This window comes from Agelaius phoeniceus, chromosome 7, assembly GCF_051311805.1.
Source record: "Agelaius phoeniceus isolate bAgePho1 chromosome 7, bAgePho1.hap1, whole genome shotgun sequence".
In the NCBI taxonomy this organism is placed as follows: Eukaryota; Metazoa; Chordata; class Aves; order Passeriformes; family Icteridae; genus Agelaius; species Agelaius phoeniceus.
In genome coordinates, this window is record NC_135271.1 from 11385566 (window position 1) to 11408740 (window position 23175).

General features: G+C 47.0%; 1 protein-coding gene across 13 annotated transcripts in view; it reads right to left on the reverse strand.

Moving 5' to 3' along the window:
• Window positions 1-352: 352 nt before the first annotated feature.
• Window positions 353-23175, reverse strand: part of AGAP1 (ArfGAP with GTPase domain, ankyrin repeat and PH domain 1) — a 325885-nt gene continuing 303062 nt past the window's right edge. For all 13 annotated transcript variants that reach the window (XM_077180980.1, XM_077180979.1, XM_077180978.1 and 10 more), the window contains 2 exons: window positions 9732-9987; window positions 353-8112 (listed from right to left, as the gene is read on the reverse strand). In XM_077180980.1, the coding sequence (XP_077037095.1) occupies window positions 7909-8112; window positions 9732-9987 (460 nt within the window). In that variant the 3' untranslated portion in view covers window positions 353-7908. The remainder of the gene's footprint in view (window positions 8113-9731; window positions 9988-23175) is intronic.

Consider the following 23175-nt stretch of genomic DNA (forward strand, 5'->3'; position numbering starts at 1 on the left):
AACCATTCCCAGCCTAATTCCTTGGATCCCCTCCAGAGAGTCTTAAAGCCAAGGTGCAACACTCACAGCTCCCTTCCTGGGGGAGAAGCACTGTTTTTAATGGAAGCTCCCATATTTTTGGCTGGCAGATCTGTCACTCACACTCCACGTGCACTCTCAGAACTCTTAGATATACACCCATTATGGCCTGGCTGACTTATTGCTTTTTAATTTATCAATTTGCACCATTACTGGCAATTCTGCCATCCCAGCTCCTGGACAATCCCTCATCTTTATGGCTGGCAAAGAGTGACAGGAGCTGAGCAGGAAAAGGAGGCAGGTGGGACCACGAAGACTCAGGCAAAGAACAAGCTGCAACCAACAAGTTTTCTTGTCTTTATTAGAAAGAGACCTATACAATATAGCAGCCTCTCTCTGCAGTACTTTACAGCTTTTTTGTTCCTTTTTTTTTAATTTTTACTTTTATTTTTAATTATTCAGAATACTGTACAGCTGACACAAAAAATCTCGACGTGTAGAGAGAGAGAGAGAGAGGAAGGGGGAACATAATACAAACTGGCATACTTAATCAAACCCAAATAATAGGAAACAACAAGCAAAGTGAAATGTTTGTCAATTGGTTTAATTACAGTACAAACAATATAAATAAAGCATCATCGAGTCATTGTAAAACAAACTTGCTGGATGAGGTAATATAAAAACAACAACAAAAGACCTTTTTTTTGCCTTTTTTTTTTTTTTTTTTAGAATTTCCACACTGTCTCATCATCATTTATACATTATTATTTACAGAAACAGAAAACAAACAAAAATAAACCCAAACCCCAACAACCCAAACCTTGCTATGAAGCCTGCCATGTGCCAGGTATCTCCTGCCTCTACCCCAGGCAGGGGTACCCTGCTCACCTGGGCTCCCTCCCTACTCAGCTGGACAGACAAACACCACAAAGCAGAAAGACCTGGAAGATTTGGGGGCTGAACACAACATCCAGACCCTGCAGGCTGGGCCAAGCTTTTGGGAGATGCTCAAATCCTGCTGAAGCCCAGGGGTTTTAAGGCAGCAGGAGCTGCAGGTCTGAGCTCTTGGCCGTTCCAAGAGTCAGGAGCATCACAAAAGGAGTCCCTGGTGTTTTAGGGGACACTCCTGCCCCAAATCCCCCTCAGCCTGTGCACCCACATGCAGCTACCAGTGAAAGGTGCTCCTGAGAGTGACACAGCCAAGAGGGACACCTGGGGCTAGCAGAGGATGGGCACATCCTCTTCTCCTCAGCAGATTCCATGGAGAATCCAGCTGAGTCCCTGCTTACCTCAGGAAAAAACACTGGGGGGGTTTCAACAGCACTTCCAAGGAACTGAGGGAGTGGGAAAGGCAAGATCCTCCCATTGTTTCCAAGGTCCTCCCATTTTTCCATGGCCTTCCTCACAGCTCCTTCCTGCCCTCTCCCTGTGGATTTCCCCTGGGAGGACAAGAAAGCAAAGCCAGGGTAGAGATGGTGGCAGCAAGGCTGGCTCAGCTCTTCCCAGCCTGCAGCACCCCAGGTTTGTGGCACCCCCACTGCAAGATTTTGGGGCCAGTTGTGGCCAAGGACACCTGGAGGGAGGGATGAGGAGCTGCCCTTGGGGAAGAACCCAGCTCTTAGAACATCTCCCTTGCAAACATCTCCTCAAAAGCCCCAAAAGGCAGCCGGACCCCAAGGGCCACTGAATCCCTGACAGCTCACTGGTCCCACACTCAGGTTCAGCCAGAAGGATGAGTCTCAAGAAAATTGGTATTAAAAAGAGCCTCTGAAATGCAAGACTCTGTCCTTTCTACCTTCAGAATCTCCTTGCCTGGAGCTTCCCACCCCCAGGGCTGGCCAGAGGGGTTTCCCCTCTCCAGCAAGGGAAGGATGTCTCCCCTCCAGCCCTGCAGGCCAAGCTCAAGGTTTTCTCAAGCTGAGTGCTGCTGCCTGAAGGAGATGGATTTTTGGAAAACCTCTGAGGCTGCAGCAAGCCTGGAGCTCATCTCCCTGCACCTCTCCATCCCTCCAGCCAGTGTCCCCCACCCTGGAAGCAGCTGGTCTGAGTCCAGCTGGGATAAACACCCATCCAGAGGCTGGCTCCAGCTCCTGGTGGTGATTGGAGCATTCCCACAGTCCCTGACAGCAGTGTGGCACCAGCACACACACACAGCAAGTGCAAAGTGACCTCCAGGTGACACCTGAGGGCTCAGGACACTCTGGCTGCACTTCACCCACCGGTTCAACTCAGCTCAACCCTTACATTTGGGATGCAGATGCCAAAAATCCCCACACCCAGCACCAAAATCCTTCTTGGGCCCTGCAGGACGAGTCTGGGGTGTGGGGCACAGAGGAGATGGGGAGGAGCTCTCTCTGTGAGGGGTCTTCCTCCTCGTACCCTGCAATTCCTGAACACCAGGGAAGTGTTTTCAGCTACTTCAGGAAGTACAAAAACCCCACATGGATCAGTTCTGGAAAGAGGGGAAGAGCAGGGAGCGTTCAGTGCCAGCAAGCAAGGTGCCACTGTCCCCAAGGCATGCCATGAGACCTCTGAGGTGTCCCCCACCCACCCCCCTCACATTCTGTACACAACACACAGATGGAAAAATGAGTAGCTCTGAAGCACTGCCAAACAGCCAGGCCTTAGCACTGGAAGCTAAAATAAACCACATCCAGAAAATCCATGGCTGAGGGGAAGTTGAGGCTCTGCCTGCCAACAGAACCCAATGTGCCACAGGGGTTTGGGATGCAGGCAGGCACGGGGAGATGAAGAGGTTAAAACTGCTGAAATGCACAAAGACATCTTTATTTTATCCACCCACAAGCAAAATTCTCCCCCCTGAACATGGTAGGAAACGATGGGAGTTCATTCACCCACATCTTGCTGTCACCCTGAAATGAAACATGGGGCCAGAAACATGCTTGGCAATTTGAGGCTGAAGATGGCCCTAAAAAAACCCCAAACTGACCTTTTACTTCTCAGAAATCATGCAATTCCCCTCTCTAAACGTGAACTATTCACAGCTCCTGACAATCCTGGCCAAAAGCCCTCAAACCTCCCTTTAAAGTGTGGGCCAGACTCAGTCAAGGTAAACTGTCCCAATATTTACTGTAAAAACTGGCCCATGCTAAACAACAAAGCAAAACCTACAAATATCCTAAACCAACAAATCCACCCATCTACAGCTCTGGATGTTTTGCTCTACGACCTCTATTATTATTTTCCAATAAAACCATTCAAGCCAACCTTCCTTTTTTTTTGGTAGCTTAGAACTCAAAACTCACTGCAGAACCTCTTAACTTGGGGTAGTTCAGTGTTTCTTTTTTCCCTTGAAAAGAACTTTACTACGGAGCAGTTTTGGGCTTTTTCCCCTCTTGTGCAGCAAACACAAGAACATCCAAACCTGGCTTTTCTATGCAGTCAATTTTACCCACAAACCATCCAGGATGGAAGGTGTGGAACTGAGGGTCCAGGCCCACAGGCAGAGATCCCACCTAAGGATAGGATTGCTGCAGCAGCCCCTGGAGGGGGAAGGAAAATGCCTGGTGCTGAGATGAGGATGGGGAAGTTACCTCCTCTCCAGCCAAGCTGCCCCAAAGTTTGGTCCCCAACGCTCCCCTCGAGCCCCCCCTCTGACAATAACCACGTAACCAAACATGAAATGACCATTTCACCAACAACAAACCCCAAAAACCATCCCTGTTAAGGTGCAAAGGCGGCTCCCCGAGACGTTTGGGAAGGGCCCCTTGGGGACCCCCTTGTGAAATCTGTGCTTGTCTCCACTACCACTACTCTGTACTAGAAACTACAAATTACTTCATTTCTCCCCATCTCCATACAAATATAAAAGCTGAAGCTATTCCAACCCCATAGAATCTAATTTTTCTACATTACAGTGCCGGAGATCACTTCCAGACCCGGACCTGCGCTCCCACCTCGACTCCTCTCCCCACGTGACTCGGCCTTCTCTGGCCCAGGGAAATCTCCAAGTGCAGCTAAAGCTTTTTCTTTTTCTTGCACTAACACACATTAATTTAAGGGAAGGGGGACAAGACAGTGAATGAAACAATGTTTACACAGTTATTTTACACTGCACCCAAATGCTTCAAAATCCTCTCCACCTTCCAGGAGCTCACCTGGCTTTCCCAACAGCACCAAGGTTCTCCAAGCTTTCTTTCTTTTCCCTGCTCCTTTTTTAACCAACCAAAACTGGAAATCTGGTAATGGGAGCCCTTGGCCAAATCTCTGCATTCAGGGCAGGACCCTGAATTTTCCCAAGGTTGGGTCTTTTTCCTTTATGAAGAGCAAGGAGAAGGGAACTGTCCTGGCAATTTCCAGGTTCAGCTGTGACACACCCGACTGAATTCCACAGCAATTAGCCAAAGGGAGGAGGAAATGGGGAAATACCAGTGGCTGACCTGCTCCTAGTGTTTTAGTCATGGATAAAGTGCAGAGGAAGGGGGATTTCAAGGTATCTGGGATGAAGGGGAAGGGTTTGGTGCAATGCCAACCACTGTCACAGCCTCCAGAGAAAACAGCTCTGGCTGCTGGGTTTCTGCTGGAATTTCTCATGGACTGGGTCACAGCTAGGGCTTGTTTTGCTCCCAACATGCTCCAAGGGTGTGAGGATTCCAAAAAAGCAACAAGAGTGGCTAAACACGAGCCAAGGAGCAGGAAAGGGGTGAGAGAATGGAGTGAAAGCATCAGGAACCATGATTCCTGTGGGATCTCCAAGTGCCAGGAGATCTTGCCTGGTTCTGCACCTGGATGGCTCCAGGGGCAGCCTCTGCAAAGTGCAAACACATCCCCTGACAGCCCTGTGGAGCTCTCCAAGCCAAGCCCCAGCATGATCCAGCCAATAGAGCCTCCTGCACCCTCTGCCTTTCCCCCCTGTCCTCCACCCTGCAAGGAGTGACTTGGTGACAAGGGCCCTGGGTGACCTCACCCAGCAGGTCCCTTCCAGCTCAGGATATTCTGGGATCTCCTGACCTTCCAAGGGAGCTCTGCCACCTGCAGGGCTGGGAATCCTCCCCACAGACCCCCAGTCCACACTGCTTCAACACAGTTATGCCAACACTTAGGGGAAAATCACATTTAGGTTAAAAGCAACCATGCTACCACTTAATTAAAGCAGCACTTGGCTTGCCTGGATGCATAATTTTTCCTGTAACAGACTGGAATTTCCTCTCCTAAAAATATTCTGTGCTTTTTCAAGGGTTGGCCTCAGAAGGTTTTTAGGAAAGGACCACGAAATTTGTCCATCTGCAATCTGCCTGGTTGCCCTTGTTTCTCAAACATCACCCTCAGCCTTGTCAGAGGGAGGTGGCCCAAAGAGAGCATTAAACAATGTACAGAAAATAATCTCAATTAAAGAAAAATAAAACCCAGCTCTGAAAAGGAATGTGCACTTTGAACCCTGGGTTTGAAACACTGGACTTGGTTTTTGGGATACAAATGCCCTGGATGCTCCTGGGGGGAGCTCTAGCACCTCTGGGATTGCCATTCCTGAATCCCTGCTGTGGCAAAGCTCCTGAGCACCAGCACACAGAGGGGGTTTCACAGCATCCCCTTCAGCTGCACATCAGCTGGGCTGTCCCCTCCCTGAGGGACCACCTCTAAGTACCAAATGTCAGGAATGGTGGAGAAATGGCAGTTCAGACAGACACCTTTTCTGAATTTAAAAAAAAATAAAATAAATTCAAATATTTAGAAGTATCCCAGTGGGAAGGGAATCAGCTGTGTCTGGTGCAGTCAGCCTAGGCTGGCTGGAGAAAGATTCCCTCCCTCAGATACTCAAAGGTCTAGAAAACAACAAAGTACAGAAGGAGAACACCACCAAAGAGGAGAAGCTGGTCAATATCCCTGTGCTTCTACCTCAAGGCTCATTTTTCAGCCACAATTTTGCCTCAAATCCATAATTTTTGATTTTTTTTGGTTTTCTTTAAGATAGCCACATGGCATTTCTTCCTTTGCATTTTGTCCACATTCAGTTTATTTAGCAACTGCTCCTCCCATTTGTGTGCTGAGTGAAACCCAGAGCCCTGAGGAAGAGCATCTCTGAAGGTCTGGAAAATACACAGGAGCAGGTAGATCTGCAAATTACTCTGCTGTGTGCACCTCCCTGCCTTCACATAATTGCTCATTTGCCATCCAATTCACTTAAGTTTTCAACTTTCTCCACGATAAACCATGCCCCCATCTCCACATTGCCATAAGCCACTTCTAAAGAAAAAAGAAAAACAAACAAACAAAAAAAATATCACTTTTCTGCCTGCCAAAACCTCTGCTTCCCCACGCCAGAATCCTGCTAGTGAGAAGCAGGAGAAGCTGGGATGCAAGATCAAAATGACCCAATCAGGTATTCAAACTTGGAATTGAAAGGAACTGTCCAGGGCACTTGCACAAGCCATTTTTCTCATCGAAAGCAGCGGGCTGGGAGGGAGCCCTGCCTGCCCTGCTGAAGGCTATCAATTCTGAACTTAATCAAATCTGATCTTCCCCCAGCCAGAATGGGCCTTTTTGTCTTGGCTTGTGAAAGCTTCCTGACTTCTGGAGTAAAATATATTTACAGCGCTGAGGAACAGCCTCTTTTCTCCTTCCTAAAAGGTCTCACATGATTTTTTTTTCCCTTCCCTGATCTCCTTTTGATATGTTGTTCCTCACAGGCTTTGGACAGAAGAGTTCACTGCTGGGAATATTATCAATGTACAATAATGATCTGTAACCCACAGATCCTAACTAGTTGCACATTATTTAGTTCACATCCATTACAGTTTATAAATTAACAGAGATGTCATTTTCTGTACAAAAAAAAAATCAATGTATATTTACGGTCCTTTTTTTTATTCAAATAGATTTTAAATACATAGAATCTAGAGACACAATACAAAAATCTGTATAAGTTAGGCAATGCATCACAGGAGTGACCAAAAAACTCAACACGATTTACCTTGGCAAAATGACAGAACCTATTTCTGCTGGCTGAAAATATAACCAAAAAAAAAAAAAATTAGCCTTTAATGCATTTATTAATTTCACCAAATGTACTTGAAATGTTGTTTTCCACAGCGGTATTCATTATTCCTTTTTGTGTTTCAGGCTTACTCTTATTTATTTTTTCCATTTTGTTTTTACACCAAGGAGACTGCAGTCAAATAACACTCAGCAACTCATTTCCTCTCTTTGGACTGAAAAATTAAACAGATACTAAATTATGACAGTGAATTTAGAAAGGAGGGCTCCAAGGGCTCGAAAGAACATGTCTGAGATAATATGATGCTTCTAAGAATATTGCAATCACATCCAAGCAATCACCGAAGCGTGCCATGTAACTACCTCCTCAGCTAATATGCTTTTTTCTCCGTGATGACTAATCATGTTCTATTAAACAGCAGTAATGCTGGAAGAACTCAACTATACAAGTGTAATGAAGCCAGTATTCTCCCCGGACAGATTAGCTACAACTGATTTGACACATACCATCATAGGAGCTTCAAACCTGACAAACTCTGTGCTTGCTTCTGATTTATGCCGTCAAGCTCTTCGGGAGAAGAGAATGGAAATCCAGGCGCCGCAGAGGTGAAATGTTCTGATGTGCTTCACTGTCACTTAGGGAAAGTCACCGTCTCTCCTTCCTTCTTTCTTTCCTTCCTTCCTTCTGCTCCGGCTCGCCTCTGCCCCGCGGTGCCGGTGCCACGCGCGGCCCGCCTGGCATGGCCCCCAAACCAAGGGCCCGCCCGCAGCCCCCGCGCTCCTCCCGGGCCCCCCGCGCTCCGCTGGCACTCGGGATGGACCGCAGGGAAAAGGGAGGAGGAGGAGGAGAGGCAGCGGACTCACAGAACGGAGCTGCGATGGCGATGGAGGAATGTGAGGCTGCGGCTGCCGCCGGGCTCAGCCAAGGCGCTCCCCTCAGATGATGGTGGGCATCCTCCCGCCGCTGTTGTTGCGGTTGTTGTTCTTCCTGGACAGGTTTGGGGTGGCCATGAGGGCGAAGCGCTCGTCGGGGCAGCCGTACTGCAGCAGCACGTCGATGCACTCCTGGCTGGAGGCCTGCCGGGCGTAGGCCAGCGCCGTGTTCCCGTGGGCGTCGCGCGCCATCACGTCCACGCCGTACTGCGGGGCGACAAGAGGGGGGAATCACAAACCACAAACCTCACCTGAGCTGTTGGGAGCTGTGCTGTGACAATTTCCAGAGGAGGTTTGGGATTGGAGGTAAGGGAGGGCGAGGGAGCAGCCCGGCAACACGAGAATGGCGGTGCTGAGCCACGTACGGAAAAAATGTTTCTGAGGGAGGGACAAAATCGTGTGGGACAAAATCTGCCCTAGCAGACTCCAAGCTAAGGGAATCTCTCCTTCCTCATTTCCCATGCTTTTCCTTCCTTTCCAACAAGCAGCAGAGAGCAGAAACATGCTTTCCCACCACCCTCTGAATGTGTGTAATGAGGAACAGCCACCCTGAGGCCATGGTGCCCTGAATCCTCCAGGAACAGCTCTGGCCCATCCTGCTGAGGGAGGGCAGCGAGTCCTTACCCATGTGAAAAATGCATGTATTTTATGATTGGCTTTTGGCAAATATTAAAATGAATATTATATGTGTTGTGTTAGAAAGCAATGCTGTATTAATTCTTTTAAGTAGTGTGTTAAATCTAGTTTTAGGTTATAAAAAAATGTCAAAATAGAAACTATGCTATGTAGGATACTTTTTTTAAAGAAAGGACTTGCACTGAGATAGCAGCCACAGGACATCTAAATCTTTCAGAGAAAAAGAATTTATTGCCCTCTTATCATAAGAAACAAACTTCTTCCTGCCTCGAAGGCACTGTTAGGATTCAGAGGAAGAAGTTGACACTGACCAGACAGAATCCTGTATTTGAATGGAATTTATGCATCATCTATGAAGTGTATGAATATGCAACAGGCTGTTGCTTTTAAGGGTTATTCCTTTGTTAACGTGGGTCCTTTTTCAAGCTTGTGCTGCCCAGAAAAAGGTACCCGGACATCTGTAACTCTTTGGTTCTATTGAGTCATATTGTCCTAATTCAAATTGTCCAAATTATTATTACTCTAATTGTATGACTATTTGTATAACCATTTTATTACTATTAAACTTTTAAAATTAAAAAAAAACCCAAGTGATTGGCGTTTTTCACACCCACATGAGGAGCTGCAGCAGCACCACCCTTAGGCCATGGTGCCTTGAACCCCTCCAAGAGCACCTCTGACCCATCCTGCTAAGGGAGGGCAGTGAGTCCTTACCTACATGAGGAGGCCATGAAGCTCTCCAGGAGCAGCTCTGGTCCATCCTGCTGAGGGAGGACAGCGAGTCCTTACCCAGATGAGGAGCTCCAGCAGCACCACCCTGAGGCCAAGGTGCTGTGAAGCCCTCCAGGACCAGCTCTAGCCCGTCCTCCTGAGGGACACAGCCCATGGCAGGAGTCCTTGCCCAGGTGAGGAGCTGCAGCAGCACCACCCTGAGGCCATGGTGCCCTGAACCCCTCCAAGAGCACCTCTGACCCATCCTGCTAAGGGAGGGCAGTGAGTCCTTACCTACATGAGGAGGCCATGAAGCCCTCCAGGAGCAGCTCTGGTCCATCCTGCTGAGGGAGGGCAGCAAGTCCTTGCCCAGATGAGGAGCTCCAGCAGCACCACCCTGAGGCCATGGTGTCCTGAAGCCCTTGGGGAGCAGCCCTGGCCCACCCTCCCAAGGGACCCAGCCCTGCAGGAGCCCTTACCCAGATGAGGAGCTGCAGCAGCACCACGTTGCCCTTGCGGCAGGCCAGGTGCAGGGCCGTGCGCCCGTCGCCGTCGCCGCAGGTCTCGTTGACCTCGTCCCGCGTGCCGTGGGCCAGCAGCAGGATCACCGTCCTCAAGTCCTCCTCAGCCGTGGCCCTCAGGAGGTGCTGGCCCAGAGAGAGCTCCAGGCACTGCAGAGGGGCGAGGAAGAGCTTCTGCTCGTACTTGGCGCGTATCCAGAGCTCTTTTTCTTCCCTAGGGAAGCCAGAGGGGACAGGTCACTCTCAGCTGGTGTCGCAGCCAACAGTGCTCAACCAACAAGGAGGTCGTTTCCCCTTTCAAATTTATGTCAAGAAAGCCCTCACAGGAACAGTTCAGTCAAACCTTAGGAGAACTTCACCCAAACCTTGTATTTTTAGCAATATTTGTGTTGTCCATCCTGCTGTTCCAGTGCTCAGGATCCTCCTTGATGGATGCTGTGCCCATGGGGCTGGAGGATCACAACAGCCAGGAGGTCTTAAAAAGCTCTGGGCCAGCAAGAGGTCAGGGCAAGAGCCCTCACTTTGGTCACAAAGATACAACAAGGAGCCAGGTTCCACTTCAAGGCTGGAAAACACACTGCAAAAAAATGCACCCTGTTTCTGTATCCCACACCAGAAGTAACCAAATGGGGGCTTTGTCCCCCTCCAAACTGAGTAATGCTCCCAAAGGCATAAGGATGATTTCCTCTTGTTTTGCCAAAATTCAAACCAGTGCTTTGAAGTACCTTTTCCTCCTGATTTATCAAAGAACCATCAGAAGCTTTCTGGTGCTATCAGGTTACAGCAGAACAAGGACTACAAACAAGGCCCTTCACTCGCCCCGTTTTAAAAATTACCATACAATTACATGATCTGAGAGCAGCAGCCCCAGACAAAAAAAGTCCCATTTAGAGGTCCCTCAGGTAATCTGCTCAGCCTGTGAAAACCACAAACATCACCTGAGCCAGGCAACTGGGTCCTGGTGACAGATTCTCTCCTCTGGAGTACAAAAGGCCAAGCTCTGTTTACGCCTTTCAGCCGTGTTTACACTGCTCCCAGTAATCTAGTGTCAGGTTAGCCCTAATCTGTTTTTAAATACTTATGTAAACATCTCCTTCCACCAGCAAATCTGGATTAGTTTTGCATCATTTCCTGGGACATGTGGAGTGACCTTGCTGTGACCTGCCTGGATGCTTTCAGGCCCAGCTTCCCAAAGTAGGCACAGCTTCCCTGCCCTGGCCACAGTTTGCCCCACAAACAGAGCCAGGCCTTTTCTTCAGAGCAAAAGTTCAAACAGAAAATTAGCACAGAGAGTGCTTCTTTTACCTCAAGCCTCTGAATGGCTCCTGCAAACTAAGACACACCAAAAAAAACCCCTCCACAACCCATTTGGGCAGTTGCAAATTAACCTTTGATGGCAGGATCTGATAAATGCAGTATGGCTGCAGGTATTCCAGATGGAGAGGAGGAAGAAAAGAAGTTCTGTTATCAGAATCTTTAATTTATGGTTTTTCTAATTACATTTTTTTAAGGTAAAAAGCCAAACTAGAACCAGTGCCACGAAAGGGATAAAGTAACACACAATTATCTACAATAAAATGGGCATTCTTGGAAAGGCTCTACTCCCAGTATCCAGCTAGATTATCTTCAAGGATGTTAGCAAAGATCTCAGATTATTTTTAAACTCACACAGGGTTATTGAGAGTATAACCAACACATCCATGTTTAAAACGTGCCAGACTGGAAAATGAGGTGATTCAACCTGTGCTGTTCACCCCCAGTAACACACACCAGGGCTCTGGGAATTTATTTTTCGTATGTCCATACATCCTAAAGGCAAAATACTCCTCAGATATGTAAGTAGTATTTTTTAGCTTAATCAAGAGTCTGTAAATTAATCTCTCTCTCCCCCAGACCATCTTTGGAGTGAGAGAAACTTTTGACTCCTATCAGAGCACTGGTTGTTCAAGAAAAATTTACTTTCTATTGAGAAAAAAAGCTGTTTGACACAAATTGCCTACTTCCAATCACCATTCAGCCTAAACTGTAACAGTGAGGCCAAAAGGAGAGAATAACTGCTCAGTTCAGGCAGAGGCTCTCCAAGCTTGAGGCTGGCAGGTTCACAAACCTATCAGCACCAATTTCACATTTGCTCTGCACATTTTCACAACCCTGATGCTCCTGGAAGGATGCAAGAAAGAGAGATAGGGATGCCTCAGCCCCGCTCAGCTTTGTCCTACTGCCTCAAAAGGCTGGGGAAAGAAGAGGAAACTCTTTAGAAGCCAATGTCACAGGAAAGGGAATGTGCTGCCACCTGCCTGGGCACAAATGAATTCACTCAGTAAGGTCCAGTTCCACCTCTGGAGTCACATCAAGGGTCGTGGTGGAGCTATAAATCAAAATAAAGGTGTTTCAGAGTCCTCAGACGTTTGGAGCAGCATGTCACTGACATCAGTATGGAGTGAGATTCAAGTCTTTTTCAACAGTACAAACTGGGCACAAGGAAGATTTGGATGTTAGGGATGAAAACAAAACCTCATCAGAGGTGGGAGGAAAAGCACACTGGACTACACCTCATGGACAGCCACAACACACAAGGGACTGCTTTCCAATGAGCATGTCCACAAACATCCTGCCTCCATCTCTGGCACAAACCCTTTCATTTGGATGGGAAGTCCTGGGGACTTTCCTGGGAGACAGCTGCAGCTCCGCCGCTGGCATTCATCTCAGAAACCCTGACAACAAGACATAAATACTGCAATTGTTGCTCTGATGCCCCAATTTCACTTCTGGGATCCACAGCTTGTCTTGGTTGAGGTTTCATTTCCCCCAAGGAAGGCCAGTCCAAGAGCAGAGTTGTCAGCAGTAGATCACTTAACCTCATTGCAGCTCCCCGGAGGACCACTGCTCACATCCCCTGTTAGTTAATGAGCTAAAAAATGAATTATTGGAGCGGTCAGCAATAAGCAGGAAGAGGAGGCACAGTGTTTCATTTCAGCCAGCACTGACATACCTTTAAATAAATCAACTGAAGAAGAGCACGAGGAAGTGTGAGGGAGAGCAACTCATCAGGAGAAAGACACTGAACCAGTCCCTAAAATAAAGGCTAGTAAATATTGCCCTCTTTTCCTCCCTTAATTGCAAGCCTGCCAATTCTAAATGACCCTCTCCATAGCAGACACTTCCAGCTGTAGTTGTCAAAGCCAAACCAAGACTCTTTCAGTGAACTTTCAGCAGTGGAGTCCTTGTCTCAGGAACAAATCAAAGCTGCTGTGCTGTAGAAGGAACATCTTCATGTGCTCTGATGGTCCCAATGACACCAAACACTGGAGAAGGTCTGAGCTACCTCTTCCTCATATGCAGCAAAATGAACAGATTATAAGTTCCTAGATAAACTTAGAGAAATGAACAACAGAGCCCTAAGGTCAGAAGTTCTTTGAGCCTTTTCTCTCTAAATATCTGTGTTCAAACCCTGATCTGTATCTGCTGGTGCAAACCTTACTGTGTTTGCCCCTCACACAAGGGGCACATACAGCAGAGAATCACTGCAAAACACTCCACAGAAGCAGGAATGAGTCACCAATCTTGTCCAGAAAGTGCCACCAAGCTCTCTGCTCCTGCAGCAGCCTTCATCACTCGTGAACCCCGAGAACACACAGTAGTGTGAATAACAAAATCCCTGCTGCAGCAGCAGCACTGTACACAGGTAAAAGGTTATTAGAAACAGATGAAAATTTCAGTTCTTGGTTTATTTTGATCTAATTAGGTGCTTGCTTCTCAAGATAATGTCCAATTATTTAAATTACTCTGCCAGCCACATCACATCATTATTATGTGGAAACATAAATACTGGGCACTGGAAGGGGGAAGGGTAAGCAGGGAGAATCAGAGGAGAGGAAAAGCAGATTTGCTTCCAGCACAGCCTCGCTCCAGGAGCTGCCCTGTGTTCCCCAGCCGTGGGCTTGCACTGGAGATGCTCCTTGAGGAGCCCACATCCCACACAGCTCAGCCCCATCATGTGCTGCACTGGGTTTTCCACCCTACCAATGCCATCAGAAGCCTCCTCCTGTTGGTACCCACTCTCCATCCTGACTCCTCCTCGCTCCCATTCACCTCTGCCTTCACCTCCACTTGTCCCTCACAGATATTTGGTGGAGTCACATCAGCAGGCAAACAAGAAGAGGATGTGCAGGGTGGGAAAAGAAGTGGTGCTCATGCAGTGACCCAGAACTGCCTGAGTGGGCAACAGCATATGGCTGGAGAGCCTGGGAACTTGCCATCAGAATTCCACAGCTCCAGAGCAAGAGCAGCCTTGCTCTTCCCAAAGCATGACTAAAAGGATGACTAAAATGTCATGTCGTTATCCAGAGTTACTCACCACTTGTTAAAAAGCTGGAACGAATTCTGAAGGTTGAATTGGAAAGACAGTGGACAGCAGGTATTTACCATGGCACAGCATTGATTTCCCACCACCAGAAATGAGAGCAGGCTCCTTACAGGCGCTTTGAAGTGAAGTTTTATCCTCCACACCTCTGACAACACTGAAAAGCTCCTGATTTTTTTTCATCCTTTCTTCTCTCCTGCTACAGGAACTAATTCTGTAAGAGAGGAGGCCTCTCAGTGGTGTCTCCACGGTGGCTGTGCAGGTGCTGTGCCCGTGTGTTGCCATTTCTGGTTGCTCACTGAAGTACAACCCTTTAACGCCGTGGTAACCTGGCCAGCTCAGCAAGAGCTCTGCCAAATTTCCTCTCCTGTTGGCCAGCTGACAAGGTTAATGTGTCTCTTCCAAGAAAATGAAGTAAATCTAACCCACTGCACCTCCCAAACTCCTGGAAGAGCCCCAGGATGTGTCATTAGCTTCGTGGTCCAGCACACAAGGAGCACATATCACCTAATGACCGGCACCGGGCAGCTGCATGTGCCGGGGCTTCCCCATTAAACATGATCCCAAAAAATGGCACTGCTTTGGACAGGGCTGGTGATGCAGTGCTGGGATGGATGAAAGAAAAACACTGAGGGTGGGGGCAGGATTGAAATGTTGGAGAAAGGTTAAATGCAATTAAAATGATGCTTTTAATTGCAACAGCAAAAGCGGGGAGAAGAAGAGAGGGTGAGAAGAAAGGGGCTAGCAGCAAGGAATTTCCAAAGTGCCTTCCTGCCCCGAGCAAAGCAGGAACTGGGAGGAGAGGCATGGAAGAGGGGCTGGGAACAATATGCTGAGAAAACACAGGGGCTTCCTCTCTCTCTGCAGGAGAAGACCCCTCTGCTGCATTGCAAAGGCAGCGCTGAGCAGCTGAGCGGCTCCGTGCCCCGCATGCCTCCCCGCCCGGCCGCGTTGCTAAGGGGGAAGGCACGAGCCCACCGGGAATATCCAGGTCCCTGGCAAACAAGAGGGCTCCAGACAGCAAACAAAGACCGATGGGTATTTATCCCTTAATTACTGAGAGCTTTGAAGAAACGGGCCCACTGTAAATCCCGCCCGCCCAGGGAACGGAGCGCGATTTATGCGCGCCGGGGCAAAGAGGAAATAAATATCTCTCTGGCTCCTGATCAATATTATGAGTGTTTTGCCAACCTACAGGGTGTTTTATGAGCTGTAAGGACAGAAAGGGATCATTAATAATTAAATAAAGTCTATCTATTAAGCTTATTACTTCACACAAGTTAAACATCCCCGACGGACGAAGGGCAGCCCCATAGGAAAGCTGTGGATCAGCCAGCCCGTGTCTTGCCTTGGACTCTGGTCCAAGTGAGCAGTGTGGTAACCCAGCCTGGAAATTATTTAGTTGCTGTCTGATGGGCAACTTATCTGCCTGAGGACTGTGTTCAACCCACTCTTCAAATTTTGGTCCAGGAGACAGACAATTCAGTGCTGCAAAGTCATGCCAAATTCAGGTTACTTCTACTCTCAGTCCTTTTCAACCAAACCAAATGGCACAAATCCCTGGAAGAGTTCAAGGCCAGGATCTGAGCACCCTGGGATGCTGGAAGGTGTCCCTGCCCATGGCAGGAGGTTGGAAGGAGATGATCTTGGTCCTTTCCAACCCTCACCATTCCAGGATTCTATGAAATGAGGGCGGTTTCCCACCAGCAGCACCTCGCACTGTCAGGGACTCGTTTCCTGAGGCCCCCAGCTCTGGACCTTCTCCACCATTAACTCTCCTATTCAATTTTTCAGTTTTCCTTTCACAGCAGTGTGTTTCAGGGAAAAAAAAAAAGGCCCTGCTGTGTGTGAGGGACAGAGATCACTCATTTGTGCAGAGCTCAACGTGCTTCTCAAATTAATCATGGCTTGCCTGGCACTTACCAGGATCATCATTACTTGGATTCGGTGGAGCTCTCCACCTTTTTCCCTCTCTCCTGACAGCATTCCCCTACACAGGGCTCCAAACCAGCTGCTATTTCTGCACTTGTGGGTTACCCCTCCATGGAGTAAGCAGCAGCCCTCCTTGAAGCATTAATACACCCACAGGATTTATCACTGCCCAACATTAACAACCAGCCTGGCCAAGACATCAAGGTTTACTGACTTCAGGCCTTTCAGATAAATACTCTTCAATTGTGGGCTCTGATTTATCACAGAAAATTGCAGCCAACTTCTGTTTTCATTGCACGGCACTCCATCTAATAATTTTTAAGGTTTACTCAATAAAATATATCACACCTGAGGTTTACTCCGTGTAAAGTTAAGCAAAAACTGTGACATACAACAGCAGGGGATACTGTGGGTACTAAGATAAGGCTTATTAAGTTGAGAATAAAGATCCTAAGGGTGACAACTGTAAGCTCTGCAAGTTGTTTAAATCTTTTCTCAATAAAAATCCAGGTTTTTTCTTTGTTCTGTACCATTATGTGAAATGAAAACAGTCCCTAGAGATTTAATAAAAACCTTGAAGAAGCCACAAGTTGTCCTTTTCCTCTAACCCCAAAAGCCACAGAATTTTTTGAAACAGCATTGCCAGTGACATTTCAGAAGGAAAAACCCTAACAATGGTAAACTCTAAGGATTTAGAGCTCACCACAGTCCTGAGACCACAAAGACTATTAGAAGTCTGGAACACCTCTGCTACAAGGAAAGGCTGAGAGAATTGGGAACGTTCAGCCTGGAAAAGAGAAAGCCCAGGGGGGACCTAATTGTGGCCTGCCAGTTCCTGAAGGGAGTCAGCAACAAAAATGGGGAGAGATATTTACAAGGGTCTGGAGTGACAGGACAAGGGGGAATGAGTTTAAACTGACAGAGAGTGGGGTTAGATGGGATATTGGGAAGGAATTCCTCCCTGTGAGGGTGGGCAGGCCCTGGCCCAGGGTGCCCAGAGCAGCTGTGGCTGCCCCTGGATCCCTGGAAGTGCCCAGGGCCAGGTTGGATGAGGCTTGGAGCAGCCTGGGACAGGAAGGTGTCCCTGCTATGGCAGGGGTGGAATTGGATGAGCTTTAAGATCTTTTCCAACCCAAACCATTCTGTGACTGTGATTTTAAACACACAGATCAGTGAAAATAATTTAAAAAGCACCATGAAGAGTAGAGGGGGATGGATTTCTCCTTGGGTGTCTAAGGAGAGACTTCTCAAGAATCTGGAATGCAAAACCCAGGAACAGCAGCTCCCTCACACCCACCCTCTGCTGAACAACAGGAAAGCTCCTAAGTTCAGGATCTGATTCCTTTTATATACTGGCACATCAGTATCAAGGTAAACATCCACACAAAATTTAACCCAAACCATATCACTATGATGGCTACCCAAAAAAAAGGCTGATAAATGAGTTATCACTGTGTGGCTCTACACACAAGTAAAGTGTTTTCCATTTATTGGGTGGTCAACCTCAACACTTGGGCACACCACAAATATTACCTAAAAAAGCCTGCAACAGTTGCATAGAAATGCGAAAACCAAGAAGTATATTTGCTTCTTGCCTGTTTTCAGTAATAAATAAATATATATATATATGCAGGGAATAGTAATTGGAAACACGTACCTAATGCATTTCATTACTCGTGTGTAACCACACTTAACCTGATGTCTTAAGTGTATAAATCAAACTGCATTGTGCCAGTACCTAAACACAGACTGGAAATTTCAATTTTCCATTTGATATACAGTCACTCAGGTCAGAAGATTCCATTAATCTCCAATTTGTTAACACTAATTTTCTCCTACAGCAAGGTCTTGCTCAATGCAGCAGTGTTTTAAGTGGAGCTTGGGAAACCATTACTTATTAAAAAAAAAAAAGAAAAAGGAAATTTTTTTTATTTTTGGGGTGCCTCGACGTTGGAAGGAAACGATGAATCTGACTCCATGTTCTTAGAAGGCTAATTTATTATTTTATGATCTATATTATATTCAAGATTGCTATACTAAAACTATACTAAAGAATACAGAAAGGATACAGACAGAAGGCTAGAAAGATACTAATGAAAAACTCCTGACTCTCTCCTCAGAGTCCAACACAGCTTGGCCATAATTGACCAATAAGTAAAAACAATTCACAGCAGAAACCAATGAAACAACTACCTGTTGGTAAACCATGTCCAAACACATTCCAAAGCAGCCAAACACAGGAGAAGCAAATCAGATAATTCTTGTTTTCATTTTTCTCTGAGGCTTCTCAGCTTCCCAGGAGAAGAATCCTGGGCAAAGGGATTTTTCCTGAAAATATGACGGTGACACTTCTCCAGGGTGGCGGACGGGGAGCGACACACAAATATTGCAAGGCATAAATCTCAATGGTGTGTGCCAGGTGGGAGATGGAGCGAGGTGGCTGTGTGAGTGTCCCCATGGCTGAGCAGCGTGTGCAGCAGGGCTGTGCTCCTGCCATCACACAGCATTAGGGATACCACAACAGTGCCTGATGTGAGTGGCTCTGGAACGCATCCTGTGGCAAACACAGCGAGGCAGAGAAATGGAGCTTCTCCTCTGCTCGCCCTGCTGCAAAGTGGAGGAGCAGCAGAACGGAGAGTGCCTTATAAATAATGAGGGAAGGGGAAAAAAACCACTTGGAGGGGGCTGACAGACTTCCAGAGCAGAAAGATGTGGGAATCCATAAAATCAGAGGGTTTTGGGAAAACTGCAAAAGGCAGGCCTCAGAGACAGCAGAACAGAGCTAAGCAATAGCCATAAAATATGTCAGCAGAAAAATTATGCAAAAAGTAGAAAAGTAAGAAAAATAGAACAACAGTCTGTGTACTAACGCTTGGCTAGAATAACTCCCTAAGCTACAGAAAAGTTTATCTACCAAGATATTAGGAAGTTCTAAGCTTAATAATGGAGCTCTGTGCATTGTATTTTAATGCTTACAAGCAGGTATTCTATCCAAAATAAGCGAGCATTGTTTAACCAAAGGTACGTGTGCTTAGAGTGGTTGGATAGAAGTACTGTCAATCTGCTTTTGCTTTGTGTGATTGGTCAAAAACTTTTAAAGGAAGTTGTAGCATGCAGTTCTTTGTCTGCTGCCGGGGATGTGAGCTGCTGGCATCTTCCCATTGCCATAACCATGTAAAGAGACTGATGCTGGAAGTTAAACAGCTCAAGACACATTCCCCAGCAGTCCCATCCCCTTAGTGATTTGTGCAGAGACCCCCAGGCAGTGATAGAAAGAGATCTCAAATGAGTAGAAAGAAATCTCAAGTGAGAGTTTGCTTGAGGCTTCCATCATAGCATCAGTAAGGTGGGACAAGACCTCTAGGATCATCTAGTCCAACTGATCCAAAATGGTAAAAACATGTGGGCTCCAGGAGAACCCAATGTTTACCAGAGGATCAAAAACTGGAAGAAGATGGTCTAATTGCAAAGCTTCACAAAGACCTTCAGAAATGTTTCTCAATTCTTTGTTAACAGTAACTCCTACAGTTTGGTTTGCAAGGAGAAACAAAAGTCCTTTCACGGGGCTTTAATGGCATCTTAATTCCAGTAGAAGCAGTAAGATGATGCTCTTTGGAGTATTTGGGAAAGAAAAACACCCTCCAACCATTACACTGAATTTATGTAAGACATAAAAGAGAAAATACAAGTAATAAACATTGTATTTGAGCACAGACTCTGAAGAAAAACACATTTGGAGCAGCAAGCAAATAAAACCAACTGCTTGCTCTGCACATGTCAGCAGTGGGAGGCAGGCAAGCTTGGAGGGGAAGGTCCAGGGGCTGGAAGCAGCTGGATGATCCCCGTGGGCAGCATTTCTGGGATCCACATTCCAGAGATGCTGCAGGGACCTCTCTGCTGTCCAACTCTTCCCAAGTAACTTGGAGCTCTCCCTTCTGCTCCCCTCACCTTCTGATGTCTCCTCATTTGCATCCCAAGTACTACAGAATCCTGAAGTCTGGAAAAGACCTCCAAGATCGAGTCCAACCTTCAACCAATCACCATGGTGCCCAAGGCACTTATTTCTGTGTCTGCTCATTCCTTGAACATTTCCAGGGATGGTGGCTCCTCCATCCCCCTGGGAAGCCCTTCCAATGCTTAACCACTCTCTCAGTGAAGAAATTTCCCTAATATCCAACCTGAACCATCTCACTGATGCCAAGGACTCTAGACAGTGGAAGGTGTCCCTGCCAAGGACAGAAATTGTTGATGTCATCAGACCCTTCCATCAGTCTCCCTTATTAATGGCTGTTTTTATTTAGAAAAATGATGCCTTTTTTGGCAAGGCAGAGATCCCAAAGTATTCCCACTGTTCAGCAAGTGATGGGATTTCCTTCCACCTCAGTTTTAGTGGATTGCAGGTGTTTGATGCCCTTCTCAAACCATAAATCATAATTAGTTAAAAAAAAGGCCATTGGTAGACCTGCTCTTGTTTCTGGAAAAGCAAAGTGGATGAAGAATTTCCTTGGAATAAAAAGGGATGAAGCCTTGAGAATCCTCAGCAGTAAACACCCAGAGAAATCCATGAGGTCCCTCTGACTAAAAAACTGAAATCTCAATGATTTTTTTTTGTTTGTGCATTTCCAACAATGGGATGTGCAACACTGGGGTCGCCCAAATGTGTCCCCAAAAAGGTGACACTAGAGATGGATGTGGCTTTCAGAAGACATGGAACTGCTCAGATCCTGCTGAAGCTTTCCCAATGCACCTCTGCCTATTAATCACTTGCAAAGCTTTGGGCTTTTATGATTTACAAGCCATAAGGTGGATGTTTGACAGTGGGAAACCCAGAGACAGCAAAGAAAATCTGCACCGGGGACACCTACCAAAAGTGACAGCAAGTTCCACTTGGAGAGCGACTCAGAGAGAGCTGTGCAGGGATCTAAAGGCTGAATTAAAGCTAGAATTGAGGAATTAAAGCCTCTTGTGCAAGTGTTCCTGGTGCGTAAGTGCTCTCTCTCTCTCTCTCTCTGTCTCTCTCCCAGCATATCTCTCTTCAGGCCACATTTGGAAATTATTTTAAAAAGATAAAATAACCCTAATCTGTTACCAATTAGGAGAAACATGTGAATATTATTTTCTAATTTGTGACTCAAAAGTGAACTCACTGAAATAATTACACTGACTCCTGAATATTCCTATTGTGCTCCTGAAAAAAAAATAAATCCAAAAACGAACAGTGGGTATATCCTCTACTGCCCTAGATGCCTTTGGGCTGAATGTATCAATAAGAACCATCAAAGCCCTGGACATGGACTGCTAAAAAACTGTAATTTCTGCTCCCAGCCCAGGGATTGCCAAACAGACTCGTTCCCTCCTAATGGTCTTTGTGCACCTTGGGCTTGTGGCGAGTCAGCACGAGCCAAGGAGTCCCAAGCTGAGTGGCCAACACGAGGTGTCCAAGCTGTCCACTGCACAAGTGACCCCTTCCAGCTGCAGGAGCTCTGAGCCAGGATTTATGAGAGAGCAGCAATGGAGATTTCTTTGTAAAACCCAGACACAGCACGACTTGAGTGAGTAACTCCTGAAAATTGGTAATTTCCTGGTGGTTAGCAGGAGAAGGCCCACCAATGGGGAAGCAGAGGCTGCTAATAAATTTATAGTGCGTTATATGCCAATTAGACCCCCTCAGCCCTTCAAGAGGCAGCACCACCAATCAGGTTATCATTCCACAAATGTACTCTTTAGGGCTGAGCTCATCACAAATCAATCCTGCATTTCAAGTGCAATTTTCATTAGCGTTACCCGGGACCGCACTGGTGAAACAATGCAGGCAGGTATTCTCCTTCTCCCCTCAGAGCACCCTTCCCTGATGCCTTGTGCTCAGCTATTTTGCTCCTCCTGGTGCACAGCCACGTCTCAACTTCAAATGGTAAATAATCACTTTGAATAGCACATTAATCCTGCGCCGGAGCAGATTTATTACACGCGTCACACGCGGGAGTTTCGCCGTCACTCGCAAGCCAGCCGTGAACCCCGTGCTTAAATTACATCCTTGTACCTGACCATGCACCATGCAAGGCTCTGTCAATACCAGCAATCAGCAGCTCCCTCAGCTTCCCACCCTGTGACATCCACAAGTGTCATTTGGGAATTCAGAGAGAGGAAAAATACACCAATAAATACTCTGTAAGGTTTAGCATCTGCTTTAAACCTCTGGTCACAGCTTGAATCACAGCTTTTCCTCTGTGCAAGCAACACTGCACTTTGGATGCTCTTCTTTGCTTCATTTTTGCTGAACAAGGCCAGAAACAGCCTTTAGTTTTAGCTTTGTAACCTATGGCAGCACGGAGGTGCCTCCTGCTCAGGAACACAGGGCAGCCTGAGTCACCAGGAATGCATTTTCCTTTTCTTTTCCTTCTCAAGCTGGGTACAGACCTTGGAGAAGCACATGCAGGAACCTATCAGAGAATATCCTGAGCTGGAAGGGACCCACAAGGATCATCAAGTCACCCCAACAATCCCACCCTCTTTATCCCTGAGTGTGATATCCAAATGTTCCTTGAGCTCCTGCAAATGTTCCTTGGGGCTGTGACCAACCCAACCTGACCCAAGCCTAGGTGGGGTTACAGATGAACAATCCATGTTGGGTGGACTTAAAGAACAAGGATCTCCTAACGCAAGAATTCCCAAAGCAACCTTCACTTCCCCGCTTCTCATCCAGGCAAGGTCCCCTTGAGTTATGGCAGGACCAAATTTTACTTCCTAAACCTCCCCTGCCCCCAGTCATTCTAAATTTTTATGGAGTCTCTTCACAAAAAAACCTCAGCCTAGGAAGAGCAGTGCCTGATGCCCCAAGCCTTGGGCTGTCACCTGCATCTTATTTCTACTTAACCTCTTAAATAACATTGGAATTCACTTTGTCCCCTGATGGGCTCTGTAATGAGAACCTCCTGTCAATCAGGGCTCCATTAGCCGGGACAGACTCCCACTTCCTGAAACAATTTATTGCATTCCCAGCAGCGAATGGGCCTGGCTCCTTTTGAGCCCTTTGGGTTTTTTTGGGGAGCTATTCATTGGGAGCGGGTGTCCCTTGTGTCCCTGCTGAGCGGGGCATTGTTCCCCCCA